Source organism: Rhea pennata, chromosome 11 (genome assembly GCF_028389875.1).
Source record: "Rhea pennata isolate bPtePen1 chromosome 11, bPtePen1.pri, whole genome shotgun sequence".
NCBI classification, from domain to species: domain Eukaryota; kingdom Metazoa; phylum Chordata; class Aves; order Rheiformes; family Rheidae; genus Rhea; species Rhea pennata.
The window spans coordinates 17,606,715-17,625,468 of NC_084673.1; the positions used below are offsets into that span (position 1 = coordinate 17,606,715).

The 18,754-nt window shown below is 37.1% G+C and overlaps 1 protein-coding gene across 3 annotated transcripts in view; it reads left to right on the forward strand.

Annotated features, from left to right (window-relative positions):
* Positions 1 to 9,841, forward strand: part of STAG2 (STAG2 cohesin complex component) — an 81,270-nt gene extending 71,429 nt beyond the window's left edge. Inside the window, exons 27-34 of one of the 3 annotated variants that reach the window (XM_062584301.1) lie at positions 2 to 150; positions 634 to 762; positions 1,107 to 1,312; positions 1,664 to 1,853; positions 1,941 to 2,054; positions 3,510 to 3,636; positions 3,888 to 3,965; positions 6,767 to 9,841. In XM_062584301.1, coding sequence (XP_062440285.1) covers positions 2 to 150; positions 634 to 762; positions 1,107 to 1,312; positions 1,664 to 1,853; positions 1,941 to 2,054; positions 3,510 to 3,636; positions 3,888 to 3,965; positions 6,767 to 6,790 — 1,017 coding nt within the window. In that variant the 3' untranslated portion in view covers positions 6,791 to 9,841. Of the gene's footprint in view, position 1; positions 151 to 633; positions 763 to 1,106; positions 1,313 to 1,663; positions 1,854 to 1,940; positions 2,055 to 3,509; positions 3,637 to 3,887; positions 3,966 to 4,549; positions 6,705 to 6,766 lie in introns of those variants that run through there. The other 2 variants (XM_062584303.1, XM_062584302.1) reach the window with 2 other exon arrangements.
* The last annotated feature ends 8,913 nt before the right edge of the window (positions 9,842 to 18,754 follow it).

The window sequence follows — 18,754 nt, forward strand, 5'->3', positions numbered from 1 at the left end:
GCTTTTCAATGAAATGATTCAAGAAAATGGTTATAATTTTGACAGATCATCACCAACATTCAGTGGCATAAAGGAACTTGCTCGACGTTTTGCATTAACGTTTGGACTGGATCAGTTGAAAACAAGAGAAGCTATAGCTATGTTACATAAGTAATTATGTGCTTTGGATTACTTTTTTGTAAACACTTTTTTGACTAACGTAATTAAAATATCTTTTCTGTCTTTCAAAATTAATTTCTTAATACAAAGTATGTCGGTGCTAAGGACCTTCATTTTGACTATATCCTATTTACAAATTAGGAGGTGACTGCATTGTCCATGAAATAAAACCAAAAATAAAAGCTTGTAAATGATAGCAGTATTGGTGCAGTCATGAAAAAGTGTAAATGTCTTGTCCATAACGGTAGTGACTTGTCGACTTACCAGTGGTCATTATTTTTGCTATGCATGGAAAACTTGAATTATGAGAACTGTGGAGCATTATGACAAAAGGAGTACATCCAGGTTCAAATTATGAATAGTGTTGACTTTCTAAGGATCTGGCAACATTTAAGAACTAACTACTTTCTTGAAGTAGGGGAATGTTCAGTTTCGGTAGCTCGCAGTACTTAGAACTTTCTTTTCTTACTTTAGAGATGGCATAGAGTTTGCCTTTAAGGAGCCTAATCCACAAGGTGAGAGCCATCCACCATTGAACTTGGCATTTCTTGATATCCTGAGTGAGTTCTCCTCCAAGCTTCTCAGACAAGACAAAAGAACAGTGTAAGTATTTGCTTAATATTCTTAATTATCATATCAGAAAACATGCACCTGAGTAAACCTGTGTATATGGGTATTGCATTCACAGAAAATGAAATCTTTGGCACTTGAGCCAATTTTAACCTGGCAGGTTAGAGAGTATGATCACAAAGGGTAAATTGTTTTTATCCTTGTTGTTCTCATTTTACGATGGATAGAAGGAAAACATACTCTGAATTTGCTGTTGTCAGACCTCTTTGTTAACTAGGTGAGAAGAGCCTTGGGTGTTAAAGTAGTTGCTTGTCTTCACATGTGAACATCACCTTACCAATATTTTGCATCTTTCTAACCACTTTTTCCATTTAAAGGTATGTTTATTTGGAGAAGTTCATGACCTTTCAGATGTCTCTACGAAGAGAAGATGTGTGGCTTCCTCTCATGTCCTACAGAAACTCTTTATTAGCTGGTGGGGATGATGATACTATGTCAGTCATCAGTGGAATCAGTAGTCGAGGATCTACAGTAAGAAATAAGAAAACAAAGCCAGCAACAGGGAAACGGAAAGCACCTGAAGGTTGCGACTTTTCCTATTTTAAAATTTACTCTACTCTTTACGTACATCTCCCATTATGTGCATGTCTTAGTGAAAAATTCTTCATCTTGGAAGTCTGAATAATGTGGTGCTGAGGCACAAAAGGAAATGAAGGAATTATGCTACTTAAAGTTGCAGAACTTAAAAGTATTCTAAACGCTTTAGTCAGCAGCAGAATATTAATGCATTTTGGGGCACATTTAAGAATTTATATATCAAAAAGTAAAGAAATTGATTCTCAGTAGGCAGGATGTACATGTATTAAGTCTTTCTTAAACATTTAATTTTTGACTAGTTTGAAAAGACTTACTGATATCCTGTGTTTCCTTCCAGCTGAAGAAAGCAGCAGTAGTGACAGTATGTGGCTGAACAGGGAGCAGACAATGCACACGCCAGTCATGATGCAGACACCTCAACTTACTTCCACAATAATGAGGGAGCCCAAGAGATTGCGACCTGAAGAGAGTTATATGGGTGTCTATCCTATGCAGCCTGAACACCACCAAGCTCCACTCGATTACAAGTACGTAGAGATGAGTAGGTCTGCTTTGTGTTAGCATTCATACGCAAAAACAGTTCTTGTTTAAAATAGAACAATGGTCTTTTTAAGCACGCAAGTAACGTGGATGTTGGCTCAAAGGCAACAGGAAGAAGCCGCGCGACAACAACAGGAGAGGGCAGCGATGAACTACGTCAAGCTGAGAACCAACTTGCAACATGCTATGTGAGTTGAGAGAGAGCTGTTATCTCAGTGGCTTGGAAAGGGGAAGATTTCTTAAATGTAATGTTACTTCTGTATCTCTTAAGAGGCATACATGTTCTAGTTTTTGAGTAGTGTTTAATTACACTAATTAGGATCTGGGGTCAGTGGGGAGAGGGGAAGGTGAGATGGGTGTTAATTTGGCTTAATGCCTTTGACTAGTACTTTGGGTACATCCACATAGGAAAGTGGTGGTAAAAGTACATGGGGCTGCATTTACCAGAATAGATTAATCTCTTTGATCAGTTTGTCCTGTTCAATTTTGAACTAAAATTCCAGAAACATGAACTAATTGTGAGCTTCATATTACAAGTAACCAGGTGTATTGCTAAACTGACTTCTGTCTGTGGCAGATTTTTATAATCAGTGCAACATGTGAAATATCTTCTCTGTGTATTGTGTAGACATAGTTCTCAATTGCAGAATCTTTTTTTCTTTTTTTTTTTCTTTTTTTTAAAGATATAGGACATTAAAATGCACTTCAAGATAGGTGTTTCAACGTGTTCAGAAATTCAGTTCTCAATTCTACTGTTTTCTTTTGACTTCTGAGTTGTGTGTTTAGGGTTCAACTGCTTTCTTAGGAAGGGTATTCCTGTTAAAGAAACTGTTATCTGTTTGTGATTGGCATGGGTTTTGTCAGATCTGAACCCTCATTGAGGTTGAGAGGAACACAATAGGACCAGAAGTCCAGTTGTGTATGTTGATCATCATGCAAATATTTTGTAGATCTTTCCAACTCAAAACCACCCAAAAAAACCTTGTAAAATTTTCCAAATTATAAATGAAGATGAAGTCAGACTGATGTTTCTTAAATCAGCTTTGTCCTTCAGAGATCATATATACTTATTTTACTGACATTTACTTCATTGCGTTTTCCCGAGTGGGCATTTTGACCTGCACACTAGTGAAGTTACACTTCAGAGGTAGTTTTGCTGAGGAGAGGAAGAATATCTTTAGAAGTCCTATGTTTATATAACGCTTTTATGGTTCTGCAGGAGAAAGGCAAAAGTTTTAAATTAAAACCCTGGGCCTAGATTAAGGAGCTTTACATCTTTCCTCTGCTTGTTTTTAATTTTTTAATGCCAGTACTTCACAGATTTGCACATACTCCTGAAACTGTTATGTGAAGTTGCTGTAGTTTCAATCTGCCTATCAGTTCCTGCAACCTCTCAGTATACCTGTTTGGAGAAGTCTTTCAAAGTTTCCTAAACTGATCTTTGCTAGTCATTCTCTTAGTATTTTCTAGCTGAATAAATGTTTTTAGTAGTAGTTGTGAGTGTTTGTATTTTAGTTACTAAAAACAGTTCGTTCTATTTTAACGGAATTGTCATGTGTTGGCAGTTCCTTATTAAGCATTAGCTTTTTAAACATGCAGACAAAACTTACCTTGATATATTTGCTTTTTCTTTTCAAATTCAGTCGACGTGGCGCAAGTCTAATGGAAGATGATGAAGAGCCAATTGTTGAAGATGTGATGATGTCATCAGAAGGCCGAATTGAAGATCTCAATGAAGGCATGGATTTTGACACCATGGACATAGACCTAGTAAGAAACTTGCTTGGCTTTTACTGGATAGTGGTTATGCTTTTCTGGTTTTGAAGTAAAGTATTTGAATCATTTTGTTGTTACTGAAACAAGAAATAATTTGTGTTGCTCTCTTGCACCATTGTTTAAGAATGCACGTACAGTTTGTTCACGCATACCTGCGTGTGTACACAGTTTGTTCAAACTGCCATACAATGTTTTTAAAACAAAATTACTGTTAAAATGTTAAATGGCTGTTTTTTTTTTTAAAGCCACCGTCAAAGAACAGGAGAGAAAGAACAGAGCTAAAACCAGATTTCTTTGACCCTGCTTCAATCATGGATGAATCGGTAGGTTAACATCTGTAAGAGGAATGTACGTAGAATCAGTCTTATGTTTACAGTACTCTTACTTAAAACTTTGAGTAGAAGCAATTCAATTCTTAGTTTTTCCTTAGTATTTCCTTATTTTGACAAACTGGTCCAGTTGATGAAATACTCTGCTCTATAATTCTGTGCTGTAATTCAGTTCCGTAAATTTTAAGATAGTTAATATTCTTCAAGTCTCAGAGAGGAGAATTACTGTGCTCATACTAAGGTTTTTGCAAATTTATAGGATTTTGTTCTTAATACTTTATATGTAGCTATGTAGAAATCAAAAGCCTTTGAATCTAAGAAGAAAACACATTCAGGTTGGCAAAGATCCTTGCAGAGGTTAATAGGGAACAACTTTAAAAAATAAAAATTGCAAACACGTGACATCAAAGGCAAGTTTCTGATAAGCTAATTCAAGCAACTCTGTCATTACCAGTGGATAGCTTGGACTTTTTCTTTAGCTGGCATGTAAAATTCTGTTCATAAGGTAATAGAAAAAATAGAGATGATACGGATATCTGCTTATAGAGATGAGAGGTATTTTTTCTTTCCGTATAAAGCTTTAGGTCCAAACATCTGAAGCGTGTAGTTTCTGCTTGCAGTTGCCCTTTTTTCCGACTTGATAATGTCATCTGCAGTCTCTGTTCTCTTTTAAAAATCTGCATGAGGGATCCCTTCTGTCTTGAACCACTTGTAATGTATGCAGCCATTTTTGACCTTGTGTAGCTGGTACAAAATTACACTGGAAATAACAAGCTGCAGCAACCCAGCAAAGGACAGTACAACAAGGCTTCCTGGGAATCTTGGACAGCTTGATGGAAATTGGAGGACGGTTATATGCTTTTACAGTATTATCACTGCATGAAGCTTTTCTTGTTATGGGGGAAAAGTCTTAATACTGTTTTAAATGCAGATCCGTATATTTTGTACCAGTAGGCTTTTGTTTTAGTAATGATGAATCAGATTAGGTATGCATTTTTGTGTATTCAGTTTTGAAGCAACACTTTTTGACTTTGTTTTTAAAATAGTTGTTCCCTTCTTAATTTTAACTAATTGGCCTGTGAAATACCAGTCACTTTTATTCTTCCTACAGTGATGAAAATTTGATCAGCTACAAGTATATTTCACTAATTTCAGAAACATTTGCAGCTTTTCAGTTTGTAAATTAATGAAGAATAGTTTAGTAGGTTTACTATTAGCTAGTGTTCTTTCCTGTTACCTACTCTTTTTACCACAATCTCATGCAAGCCCAGGATTTGCTAGGTGCTCCTTAGCTGCAATTCAGGAGTATCGCCACACGATGGCAGCCGGTTACGGCCGTATTGCTCTGCAAACTTTCGGAGCCCCTTATGAGAGACATGCTAGTAGTGTCCTGCCTTTGTGTGCCAGAAGAATAAACTATGCACTGTTTTTCTGCGAGGGGGGAATGATGACGTACTCAAATGCATTATAAGTTGCTATGGCGAAAGGGGCATCATCTAGCAAACCGTCTTCCCAGTCAGGACACAGCAAAGGTGCTGAACAGCCAGGACTGCAGAAAACACTGCATCACAGAACACAGCTTTTCTTTAGGGTAAACTCCACCTAAGTTAATTTAAATGGGAAGATCTAATAATTTTTTCAGAGATTGTGATAATCCATATTAAAGCAGAGTTGAAATTACCACTCAGTATTTTAAATATAAAAAAGCTTCATGAACACAAAAACTCTCCTAAAGTTGCTTTGCTTTATTGATATAATTTCTTATGGAGGTCCATCGTTTTTGGAGTTGATGTGCTTGTTTTTTATAGACCTAGACTTACAAATCTGGTTTTTAGTTTATTCTGATACACATGGTTTAGACTGAACTTTTAGTGATCCTCTTACCGTTTTACTGTGCATCTGGTTATTGCTGGCACCTGAGGCAGTTCATGTCTTAGTGCACAATATTATATGATACATCCGAGGTAAATTTGTTACCAAGAACAGTAAAAATTGTTTTAGAAGCAGATAAGTACAAACAGCAGTCTTTAACTTCTTGATATTCAGGAGAATTAAGTCTTATATACTTCTATAGCACTTTTTGATTCTATAGCCCTATAAAAAGATAGGGCAGTCACAAGATCTGTATATTGTTCTTTTAGCAAATCAGTGATGATAGCTGCTTTCATTGGCATAGAAAATACGATTTGCTCCCACTTAGGAAGTATAAACTGATTCTTTTCATTTCAGGCAGGCTTTTTCTTCACTTAATCACATAGACTTCCAAAGAACAGTGCTTTGGGTTAACTTGGATTTTTTTTTTTTTTTTTAATTCTCTTCCTGAAATAATTGTTTAATTCCAAATTCGTGTCCTGGCTGGCTGCTGTGGGATGACCTGTTGTCTTTATAAACACATGCAGCAGCAGGCAGTGTGTTGAGTGTTCTGGCTCAGACTTAGCTGCTACATGCTGCACACTTGGTTTCAGATTAAGGCCTATAGAGAATTACCGTTGTCAAAGAACTAATTGAAAATTATTTTGCGATTATAATCTAAAATAAGTAAAGCACAGTATTTATTGCATTCGTACTGGATCTGATTTTTAATTTCAAGCGTTGAGAAACGTTTTCTAGTAAATGAGGTGCCCTTTTCGTACTATAATATAAATCGTAAGTTTGAATTTGGTTTGGAAGAAAAATAAACTTAAAATGCCTTAACATATCTTGAAGTGTCGTAATCTTATCATATACTATTTGCTTTGTTTTTGTTAAATGTATAGTAGACTACAAATTGACACCATTTCTAACTTTTTTTTTAGGTTCTTGGGGTGTCAATGTTTTAATACCAGAGCAGCAAATAAATCAGTGGTGAAGTCATTTTCTAAGTGGAAGAGGAAGTTTTTCAGTACAAAATTGTGGTAGATACAGTGAAATTCTGAACATTTTTTTCTCTAAGGAGAATGACATGCTTTCAAGATCAAGTGCATTGAAGGGGCAGCTTTGTTTGCCTGAAAAAAGAAATGTAAAGGACAAGTAAACAATTTGAGGATAAGCTACACTTTTTTTTTGTTGGAAAAATCAATATTTTATTTATGTGCTATCAATTTGTTCCGGATCATAAGAAGTATTCCCTCTTAGTTTTAATCAGTCTGAGAGGTGTTTGGTACAGATTTGAGCCCCTCTCTTTATACATTTGCTGGCTATCCTAAATAATAATGAACTCTACTGGATTGCTGTTTACATCCATGAACTGAAATAATAGATGGATTGATTTGTTTCTTACAGTGATAGAACCAGAAGAGTGTCAATATTTTAAATTAAACACAAACTTCATCAACAGAAGCTTTGTTTAAATTAATCATGTCAAAAAAAACCCAAAAAACTAAAAGCAGAATTTCACCAGCTTTTTTGATCTGAAATGTTTTTTTCTTTTTTTTTTTTTTCCAAAAGCTTCATGCTAGCCTTCTCAGAAAGGTACAGAAAATATGAACTACCAGAAAGTAACAGATCGTTCATGCTTGCCCATTACCAGCTCTGAAAGTTTGCTTGTCCTTTAAGAAAAATGTAATGTTGTGAAATTCCTTCCAGTAGTGCCACTGTATTTTGTCTCCAAATAAAAGAAGCTTATTGTAGTATGTTTGCAGAAAAATTCTAAACAAAAATTATACAGCTTATTAGAGTGTGGGAATAGGGATCTAAATTTTAAATAAAATTATATATATATATAAATTGGTGCTGATTTTATAATTGCGCAGTTTGTTTAGTTTTTTCTTACTTTTAAATTCCAACTTAAAATTATGAGGTTTCAGAAATATATTGAAAGTTTAACAATGTTTAAAAATAGAAGAGCATGAGAGTTCATGCTTTAAAAATGATTTTTAAATTTGTATTTTATATTGTTTTATCTATCTGTCTTTGCAAGCAGTCTTCAGGTTAAAGATACTTCTAACAGGTTACAGTACATTTCCTCTGTATGTAAATTAGATTGGATAATAGAAATTCATAAACAACCCATAGTATTCTTTGAAAGCTAAGCTTTAAACTTCATTTTGTGTCCATTCACAAATAAATTAAATTGGTCTAAAACAGAAAGTTGGATCTATGCCATTTCGACATCGACTCATTTTGCAAGGCTTAGGCAGCTAGACATCATTTTAAAGGAAATATTAACTTATATTACATATGTATATTTTTTGTCAGTTGTCTCTCAGTTCTTGAGGTATATTATTTTAATCATTCCATGCCTTAATATGCTTGCAATACAAGGATCTCCCCAAATGGGTGAATATGAAAAGGCTTCCTGTTTTTAGACTCAGAAATTAAACATTCGGCTGTGGTAGCCAAAAACCATAGATTATCTAAAGGATCATGATAAAATATAATTATTTTACTAAGTCATGGGGTAACAACAAAGTCGAAACTAGATCTGCCTAACTCATTTTACATAAATAAATACTCTCATGTCTAAAAGTACTGCCTATATTGTTTTTCACACCACTGCATTTAATAGAACTGCTGAGAGGACTGTATATATGATTTTAAACTTAAGTTGATTTTTTTTTTCTTACTCTTGAAGGAGTGTTTCTTTGTGAAAGCAGTTCTTACAGCTTTGTTTTCAACCAGCTAAAATGTTTTATATATTTACCTTAACCTGTTGTCCTCCACATTCTATTGTCCTAATTGTACTGTTTTCTGATTTGTATTTATGTCTTGAGACAGTAACTTTTTGAATAAAAATAAACCTACAGTATGTTGTATGTTTGATCTTTTTAAATCGGGGGGTAAGGGAGGTCAGTGAAGAAAGGGGAGTGAGTAATGCAAATGTTATGTTTATAAAAATCAAAATCTTTTTCCATGTCTTTTAAGTGTTTGTCTCAGAGTTGGGATAATGTATGGAAAACTGCACTGTTTTATATTTGTAATAAATTGTACAAGTTTTTAAAATGTGAATAAAGCACTAATTGGGTTATTAATTTAAAGTAGAAAAGTTATGCAATCATGATTGTTTTAAATATGCTTTAATTTGAGATAAACTTGTTAAGAGAATTAGCAGTGTAAATACAGAGTGAGCTTTTCAAGAAGCGAGTACCTGCAAATAAAATTTTTAAAATTTCTATGGAACTTTTACATGGCAAGAAATCAATGATTAATTATTTTTGTGTTACATTTTTTAAAAGGTGTGTCAATAGCCTTTCTGTTGGTTTCTTTTCCGTGTTAGCTGATGTTTGTCAGAATGCTTTTGATTCAGACATTGGAAGTATTGCATATAATCAAATCAGGCTCTTTGGTTCACTGAATGTGCATACTACTTTCCATTCCTTACATTTATCATATGCCTATAAAATAGGCTTTTTAAGCCTAATTGATAAGATGGTAAGAAAACAAGCAAAAAATCCTAAGCATTCCTCCTTCCCTCCCTGCAACAAGCCTGAATGTGTGCTGAAAATCTCCTTTTGGTTACCAGCCATTATAAAGGAGTCATTTAAAAACCTTATGGATGCATACTTCTAATCCTTGCGAATGTGACTCTGAATTTTGTTTTTATTTTATTTTCTCATTACAAATGTATCCTGTCTCTAAATCCTACAAGCTCAAGTGATTTTAGTAGGCTCTAAATTTATAACTCAAAAGTACTTTCACTGCTCAATGTGAAATCTGTTACAGTGATACAATTTTGGTACAGATAACTGTAAAAAGTTTTTTTTTCTTTTTGAAAGGCTGTACAATAAAAATGTAGAAAATAAAAAGCATTACAGAGAAAATAAAGACTGTCCTCTAATTTACCAAAGAGGCCACACAGGAGGTATTGACATATAATGAGATTCAACAAAATAGTCTTTGCATATTCTGTAAAAAGTATTTCCTGAAATTAAACAACCAAAGACAATATGTAAGAAGTTGATGATTGCTCTTGTGTGTTTCGTTCTGTTTTTTTGGGAGGGTTTCCCCTTCAAATGGTGTGTTGCTGATTGATGCAGCTTGCTAGGGTCACTAAATTCCCATCTATTCTAATCTCAGTTTAAATGAAGAATTGCCACTTGGAATGTTTTCTCTTCTCTAATTTTCGGAGGATTTACGCAGACATTTGTCCTAACATGGAATTTCAAGGTACTATTAACTTCAGGCTTACTTTGTTTTTGAGGTGTTTTGCTGCTTTTCAACCTATAGCTTCTTAATTCTTTTTAATAGTCTGACCATCTTGGACTTGTTCATTCTTTTGAAGCATTTGACAAAACTGCCAATATGTGTTTCAAAAGTCTTTTGATAAATACTAATTGTTTCCTTAATGTACTGATTCTTGCTTAAATATTTTGCTTTAGTTTAATTTTCTTCATTTGACTTATAGTATGAAAATACATCTATGTCATTCCCTCGTTGATAATCCTAAGTGATGCCTATCAATGATAGAGTTTAATTTCTGTTACTTATTAACATGCAAAAGTTATGCCTTTGATGGATGAGGGAAAAGATGTATTTGAAAAATAAGATAACGTATAATGATTGTATGTAAGGAAGTAACAATTCAAAGTCAGTTGCGGCTGTCACATTGTTTTCACCTCTTTTACAGTGTCCTGCTCTCGTGTTGCCAACCTTTCCTAAACGTGCGCTTCTCTTCGTTTTAGTCTCTTAACTTTCATACGTTTAAAGAAGCTTTAACAGCTAAAGTTCTAGTCATTATAGATGCAATGTAAGTGCCTTTCTACTAGAAGTCTTTTAAACTACACTGCCAACTTCTAGAAACTTAATAGTGGAAGTACAGGTGTTAAACAAACAAAAACCCCAAACCCTATACTTGTGCCCCAAAACTGATCCAGAGCATTTTAAGTTAACAAGAAGTATTTTGGCAGTTGTGTCGCAGAACCGCTTGTAGAACTTGTGTTGGTCTAGAGACTATGGTTCTTTGCAATATAATCATGGTTCCCTGAAAGTGATGGTGTAATTTGTGCTAAAGTTTTCAGAACGTTTTTGATTGAAAAAAGAGGAAAGCACATCATATTTTGCTAATTAGCTTTATTTGTCTAAAAGGAAAGCTGTATTTGGTTTTTAAAAGAATTTCTGTTTTTAGCTGATGAGAGCTTGAAATCTGTATTTCTAGAAAAGCTGGTCTTAAAAAAAAAAAAAAAAAAAAAAAAAAGTTGTAAGACGATTTTAAAAAGATATTTACTATAATTACCCAGAAAGGCAGAAAGGGACATAAAAGTCAAAATGATAAATTCACTGATGGAACTAGAGCATCTCAGATAAGGAAGAGGATCCAGAAATGGACCTTGCTTCATTTAAAATAAAAATAAAATTAAACACATCGTAAAACAAAAGGATTTGGAGAAATTGAATCATACTAGTCCGCTGCTGAAAACAATTTCTAGTGTGTTGAGGTGGGTAATGCCAAGGTCAGATTAATGCCAACAGCAGCAAATTGTTTCAAATTTGGTAGGTTGTAGACGTTCCTAATATGCTCTGTTGTATAAGCTAAGAATATTCCATTTATTTCCATTCTTTGAGTGCCTTGAGAAAGTTCTGTGCTGGATACTAATACTGTTAAAATTTGTCATAATTTAAGCAGGGATAGTGTTTGTGTGGAGAATGGTGATTATTTAATCTGACTTCACGTTAGAATAAGGCATATCTTCTTTATCTAATCTAAATTTTAATAACCCTGTCTAGGATGCTCATTCAAAATATTTGACCTTAAGTTTAACTTTCTTCAATGTCATTCTCTCAGTCATCTCTAACATCTACCAACAGTTATTGTAAGACAGTAACTTTCTTGGGAATTGATACAAATACTGTGCCAGAGTTAGTCCAATTAATGGTTATTTTTGGTTGGCTTGGAGCTACGGGGTGTGTGTGTGTGTACTGGAGGCTTCATCTCAGCCTGCTGATCTTGCGCTCATCAGCCCAGGTACTCTGCAGCGCTTCAGCCGGAGTGCTGTGTTGGCAGCTCCATGCGAAAGCTCTTGTTATTTACCACACCATATTGCCATTCCAGGAAGGCCTGCATTTTGCTGCTGCTTTTTGAATAGCAGTTAAACCACAGTTCGTGCATGATGTGCACACAATCTCTTACTATTTTAACATGCTGTTTTCACAGGTTTATATTTTGTTTTCTTCTTTTTAGACTGTTGAACTCCACTATTTGCAAAAAAGCAAACCACATCCACTTGTTTTTCATATCATGCACAAGAAGCATTTAAAGATGTGGCATATCTTACATTTAGACTGCTCTTTGTGTTTTTCATCTTAAAATACTGAGTTGTCGTTTGCACAACTCCTCTTACATCTCAACTGACAAAATCTGTCTCTTTAAAACAGAAGTTTCTGATTTGTAATCTTGTGTTTTGAAAAGCAGGTTCAATTTTTGTGATTTTCTTTTACTGAAATTGTGCATCACAGCCAGGAATTAAAAGGCTTTATGGAACATAGTATGGATTAGGGAAGTGACTTTGTCAGTAAAATACACAATCTTGTCATTTTCCTCCTCTTTGAGGTACTGATGGTTCATAGTTTAAGAGCATCCTGTGTAAATACTCAAAACTGCAGAAGCCTGCCTATTCGACCTATCACTAGTTTTCCTCGTTTAGGAATAGGGTGTGTTTTTTTCGTTCTTGCTCAATTCAGTTGCTTGTTCTTAGTGAAAGCAGCTTGTTTGAAATGCTATGAGGCTAAAGGGAACAGGTGTTCAATTTTAAGTTGCTTTCATTACAGACATCCCTTTTTTTTTTTTTTTTTTGGCTTGCCTTACAACACACTTCATCTTCTGCTTCAGAATGGCTTTTCACTTGCACAGTTCTCAGCTCACCTTGGTTGGATTTGTAGATCTGACAAAAAGTGGCATACTGTGAAACAGCTGAAATTCTGTCCTTAGGCGTTTGCTTTACCTTACATTTTCAAGGATTCATTTTGAATTAATGAGATAGGATATCTTGTTTATATTTGTTGTGGTGCACTGTTATTTTTGTTGCAGGCGTGTAGGGGATTTTGACAAACTGTTTTGAAGCATCATTTGTTCATACACTGTTCCTTTCATCAGAAGTATTAGATTAGGTCACTTGATCCATTATTAAAGTTCAAAAGACATGTCATCTGGAGTTTTGTTAAATCCCTACCTGCAAGGAAAATTAGATTTCTTTTTAAATTAATCTGATTGCTACTCATTGCTTATTCATTTAACAGAAATGGGTGGTGTGTAGAATGGTCAATAGAACAGAATCACACTACTAAGTAATATATAATCAAGAATGTGTTAACTTAGCAGGGTGGCTGTAGTGGGTGGATAGTGATTCCTGTTCAGAAAGCACAAACATACATACACACAAATCAGAGCTTCAGATCCCGTTACAGATCAGCACGTGGATCTAGGGCGGCAGGATACTCCAACCAGCCAATATGTTGGGTCCTCTCTGACAGCTTGACCGCAAGGCAGAGCGGTTTCTCCTTGGGCTTGGATTTCTACATGGTGTCAAACACCTGTGTGTGCTGCCTTCCTCCTCTGTGAAGGGGCAATTAATTTATTCCTTTGTTAGTTTGTCACCAAGCTATCGATGGCCTTGCCAGTCATGTAACCCTAGATGAATCACTTTCTGACTCCCACCAGGTTACCTTTGCTGTCCAGCTTATTTTAAACTGATCAACCTTGCCAGTTTGAACTGGGCAGATGCAGCCAAGTCTCACCTGTCTGGAAGGTGCCCCCAGGCAGGATACATGGTGACAGTAATGGAGAGGTAAACCTTTTACAACCATACATAATTTTTAATCAAAAAAAAATTGAGAGAAATTGAACAGCTTTTTGGCCAGTGCTTTCAGACCATTGTTTTCTAAGAACAGAAGGTGTTGCTGCATCAGCATGAGGTATGTCTTATGTCCATGTAGGTCTTGCTGGGAGAAAGAGAAGTGGAGAATGTACTGATGACAGCTTACCAGTGATGTCTTTTTTCAAAAAGTCTTTATTAGAAGAAAAAAGTAAAAGTAGTCCTAGCTTGCTTCCGGTTTGTTTTTTGAAGTCCTCCTGTTTAAAATGTTACTGTTCTGCACTCTCAACATGAACTTAGGAGGGCTCTCTGTATTTAACTGGTCAGATGAGCAATACAAACTAGAGTCCGTTACTCTTTCTGTCCTCAAACAGTGCTGTAGGTAATAATGGGAATGTAGGCAAAAGGAGAAACGGCTAATTATCCTGGGATCTTCAAATTACAGGTAATCAGAAGAACTACTGCTTTGGCCAGGCACTATCTTTAACCTACATTGATTGAACAAATTTTTCTGTTTTAGTTTTATGATGTAAGCTTTTTTTTCCTTTACAGTTTTAACATGCAGAGGAGGATGTAAGTTCAGGGGATTTGGATAGAACGTTCTGGGGAAAGGATTCTTGTGTTTGGAAGCAGATATGTATCGTTCAGTAAATGGAAGTTCATGTTGCGGTTAATTACAAAGAATTCTGCTTTCGAAAGGTGGTGCTAGTAACGTTACCCAAAGTAAAGCTCAAGTTAGTAATACCATTTAGCTCAAATAAGTATGAGAGTATTTTCAAAGCAATGGCTTGTAGCTTTTGCAAAGGTCAAATGAAAATCTCTTACTCTGTTTTCATTCTAGTACCATAGGATTTAAGGGTGCTTTATGAGCATCAGACCTGGATAAATAATTCATGACAACTTACTCACTGAATTTGGCTTCTGATTTGTTCCAAACTGTGGGTATTTTTTGAATTTTATTTCAAGTGGTGCTATTCCAAATTTGCTGAGATTTGGGTATGTTTTTCTGTCTCCCTTTTGAATACAGGAAACTCTTTCAGTGTTTGGCAGACATTTTTTTAGTGCCTTGCAGTACCAGCGCACAGGCCAGTCTGTAGAAGTCCTGTGATGAAGGAAAATCTGTTGTGGTGTGAATGCAATGGTGGGGTTTGCTTTTTTTGCTGTTTGTTTGTTAACAGTAATTTTGGAGAGCTGGGGCTTTTAAGGTGTTTCAGTATGGCTTTTTTGACGCCTATCAAGTTACTGAATGAAGATCTGTTATCAGCAGATTTTTTTAAAGACAACCTCTAATTGTCAACCGGATTGAGAAAAGCTGTAAATACTTGCAAAATCCAAAATAAACATGTTACAATTTTTTTAATAAGATCATAGAAACATTGATTAGAAAAAACATCTGGAATTCATCTAATCCAGCTTTCCTCTGAATGCTAGACTGTTGCCAACACCAGCTTAGATCAGCCTAAACTTACTGGCTTTTTTTTGGCTGAGCATTTAGAAACTGCCAAGGGTGGCAGCTCCACTAGCTCAGGGTAACCTTTTGCAGTGCTGCGCTACCCTCCTGATTAAGAAATTTGTCATATGCCTCAACTTGAACATCCTAAGACATAGTGTTTGTTCCCATTGGGGTCAGACTTCTGGTCACGGGATGATACACATCGTCTCTGTAGCTGCCTTTGAAGTAGTCGTAGGCTGCAGGTTGGTTGTCCCTTCTTGCCAGGCTGAACGAGCCTAGCTGTAGGCTTCATGCCTCTGCCATGACCGTTTCAGTAGCCCTCCTCTAGGCTACTTCACTTTCTCACTTTCCTCTTAATCCAAGGGGCCCAGAGGTAGACAGAGTGTTCCAGGTGTGGCCTCACCAGAGCTAAGTAGAGGAAAACAATACCTTCATGTGCCAGCCATGCAGACTGAGGGAAGAAATGGAAGATCATGGGTAATTTTAAGCCAGAATCAAGCAGTTCTTACATTCATTTGACTCCTGGCAGATTTTTTCAGAATAAGGCAAATACATTTTATTGTGCATCATACTAATATACCACTAATTTAATATTAGCAGTTAATATTCTGTGTATTCTGGTTTAGCCACTTGATCTGCATGAGTAGAGAGATTGACTCCAAAGGAAAGAGAGGCTCTAGGTGAGAGTTGCTTTGGAAAGATGCGTTGCTTTCCCTGGCACCACAGTTTGCAAACTCACAGGAGGTGATGAACTCTTCAGCACATTAACAGGTGCATGAAGACTTAGATGGAAACATCTTTTTCTTTCAAGAATTTCCTGTCAATTCTAATATTTGTGCATAAACTCCAAGTATACTGCCTTAAGATAGTGGACTGCAGAAGAAGCCAACCTGTGAAGATGGTCTGCTGTGGAATGTTCTCTTCTGACAAGCAGGTAGCTGTAAAAGGAAAGCTGAAATAAGTTTTTCCTGCTCGAAGGTAGTATGTGGCTGGAGAAACAACAGTGAGATTTATCACCAGCGTAAAAACTTAACTGAGAATTCCCTAGCTACATTTTGTGAATGTAATAATTAAAGGAGAAGATAAATCTACTACTGGTAGTATCTGAATAAGGTTAGGAGGAGTGTTGTTTTGGGGTGTGTTAACTTGCATTTGTTGTCAGAAGGAAGTATTCATAGAATCATACAATCGGTAAGGTTGGAAGGGACCTCTGGAGATCATCTAGGCCAACCCCACTCCTCAAGCAGAGTCACTTAGAGCATGTTAGACAAGGTTGCATCCAGGCAGGCCTTGAATCTCTCCAGAGAAGGAGACTCCACAACCTCTCTGGGCAGCCTGGTCCAGTGCTCCGTCACTCTCACAGTGAAGAGATTCCCCCTCACGTTCAGGCAGAACTTCCTGTGCTTCAATTTCTGCCCATTGCCTCTTGTCCTGTCACATGGGACAACTGAAAAGAGTTTGTCCCCATCCCCTTGACACCCTCCCTTCAGGTACTTACGCACATTGATCAGATCCCCCCTCAGTCTTCTCTTCCCCAGGCTGAACAGGCCCAGCTCTCGCAGCCTTTCCTCGTAGGGCAGATGCTCCAGCCCTCTGATCATCTTTGTAGCCCTATGCTGGACTCTCTCCAGTAGCTCCATGTCTCTCTTGTGCTGGGGAGCCCAGAACTGGACGCAGTACTCGAGATGAGGCCTCCCCAGGGCTGAGTAGAGGGGCAGGATCACCTCCCTCGACCTGCTGGCCACACTCTGCCTAATGCAGCCCAGGAGACCATTGGCCTTGGCCACAAGGGCACATTGCTGGCTCCTGGTCAACTTGTCATCCACCAGCACTCCCAGGTCCTTCTCTGCAGAGCTGCTCTCCAGCAGATCAGCCCCCAGCTTGTACTGGTGCCTAGGGCCAAGGTTTAGATAAAGCCCCATCCAGGATAAGGTGTAGGGTCAGGATACAGATTGACTCTCTAATGCTTTCCCTGCAGGGGGTTGCTCACCGTTGCTGTGTTACTCTACATTCTTCTCAGCCTTTCCTTAATGTTTTATTTCCCATAGGCTACGCTTGTTAACAGATTGATCAGGTACTGGAGATTCATAGATCAAAGTGTTAGTGCAGGACCCGTACATCTACACGCATACAGTTTGGATATCTTACACTGGCCTGGAGTTGGTCTGATTTCCCCTAGCTGAATGTCTGCACCGAGCATGGTTCATAGCCCACCACCAGCACAACAACAAAAAGCACAGAACAAAATGTTGCCACCACCAACCACCCCTGATGGGGGATACGGAAACTCAGATGGTAAAGGCACACGTGGACCATGCGTCCAGTGACTAACAACTTCTTTTTCTATCATGTTGTAGCTGCAGATCTTCACAAATCATAGTAAGAACACTGTTCTTCTTCAGCTACGGTGAAGAAATCCCATTTTCCAGAGAAAAGTATCTGAAGGTCATGGTGAGCTACTTTAGGGCAAAGATAGAATTGGTTAACAAGACTCTTTATGAAGAAGAATAATAGAGATGAAGAAAATATCCTTCTTAAAGCATACTTGAGGTTTTGTATTTTGAGAGCAGGTCTGAGGTTTTTCTACCGTGTTGTATAGTTAGTGCATAGATTCCCCCTCCCCCCCCCCGCCATGTCACTTTAGTTGAGGTAATTCTGATTCTGCCTTCAAAACAGGCCTTTTCAGAGGAAGATAGAAACCTCTACTTGCACCCCTTCTGATGTTTTCTAGAAGTACTGTTTTTAATACAAAGTGCTTGATAGCTTTTTTTTTCCCCAAGAATGGGTCTGCAGCATGTTCCAGCAGCCTTAATATCTGCCGAAATGTTCACCTTCCAGCTCACGGAGGATTATCTCTGTGTTAATGAATGAAACAGCAAAGGCTTTTGGAACTGAGAGGAATTAATTGCTAGATTAAAGTGGGCCAAATTTTGTGTCTTAGGAAAATATGAGATGTTAGGAAAATACTAAATCTCAGAAGACTAATGGAAATCAAAGACAGCGGCAGAAGAAGAAAAAAAAAGAGATGCTTACATGATTTTTGCGGCTGAGAAGTCTAAGAACGGGTTGTACTTTTCAGTATTGCCAGGAAGTGATTTGCTGATACTCTGGTTTAGAGATGTAACAGAAAACCTGTTTTACATGTTGGACCGTGATCATGGTGAAGACTTTTGTGCTTCTCTTTGGAGAGGTCGAGTGAGTGATACTTGGCTTTTGAGGGAAGAAGCCTTCATAGTTCTTTCCCTTAGCTGGAAACTTTGGGAAGATGTGTAGCTAAATTTATCCTGGGACCCCAAATAACTTGAGAACCTAAGTGGCGGTGCCTTGTGCCATGCCCCTGTCCTTTCTCTCTGTTATAGCTCCTCCAGCTGCTGGTGAAAGCTGGTGCTTCCACAGCGTGAGGTGGCCCCTGTGCTACCTTGGTCATCTCTCTGGTTTTCAAGAGACAGCTAGCTGTCAGACTAACTCCTGAGAATGTCAAACCAAAATACGAGTTCCAGGCTCTTGTCATAGTGCTTTCTGGTATAAGTTTGGCAGAAGCTAGTCAAATCCAACTTCTGATATTTTCCCTGAAATTCTCTTTTTTTCAGGACACTCTCCTGAAC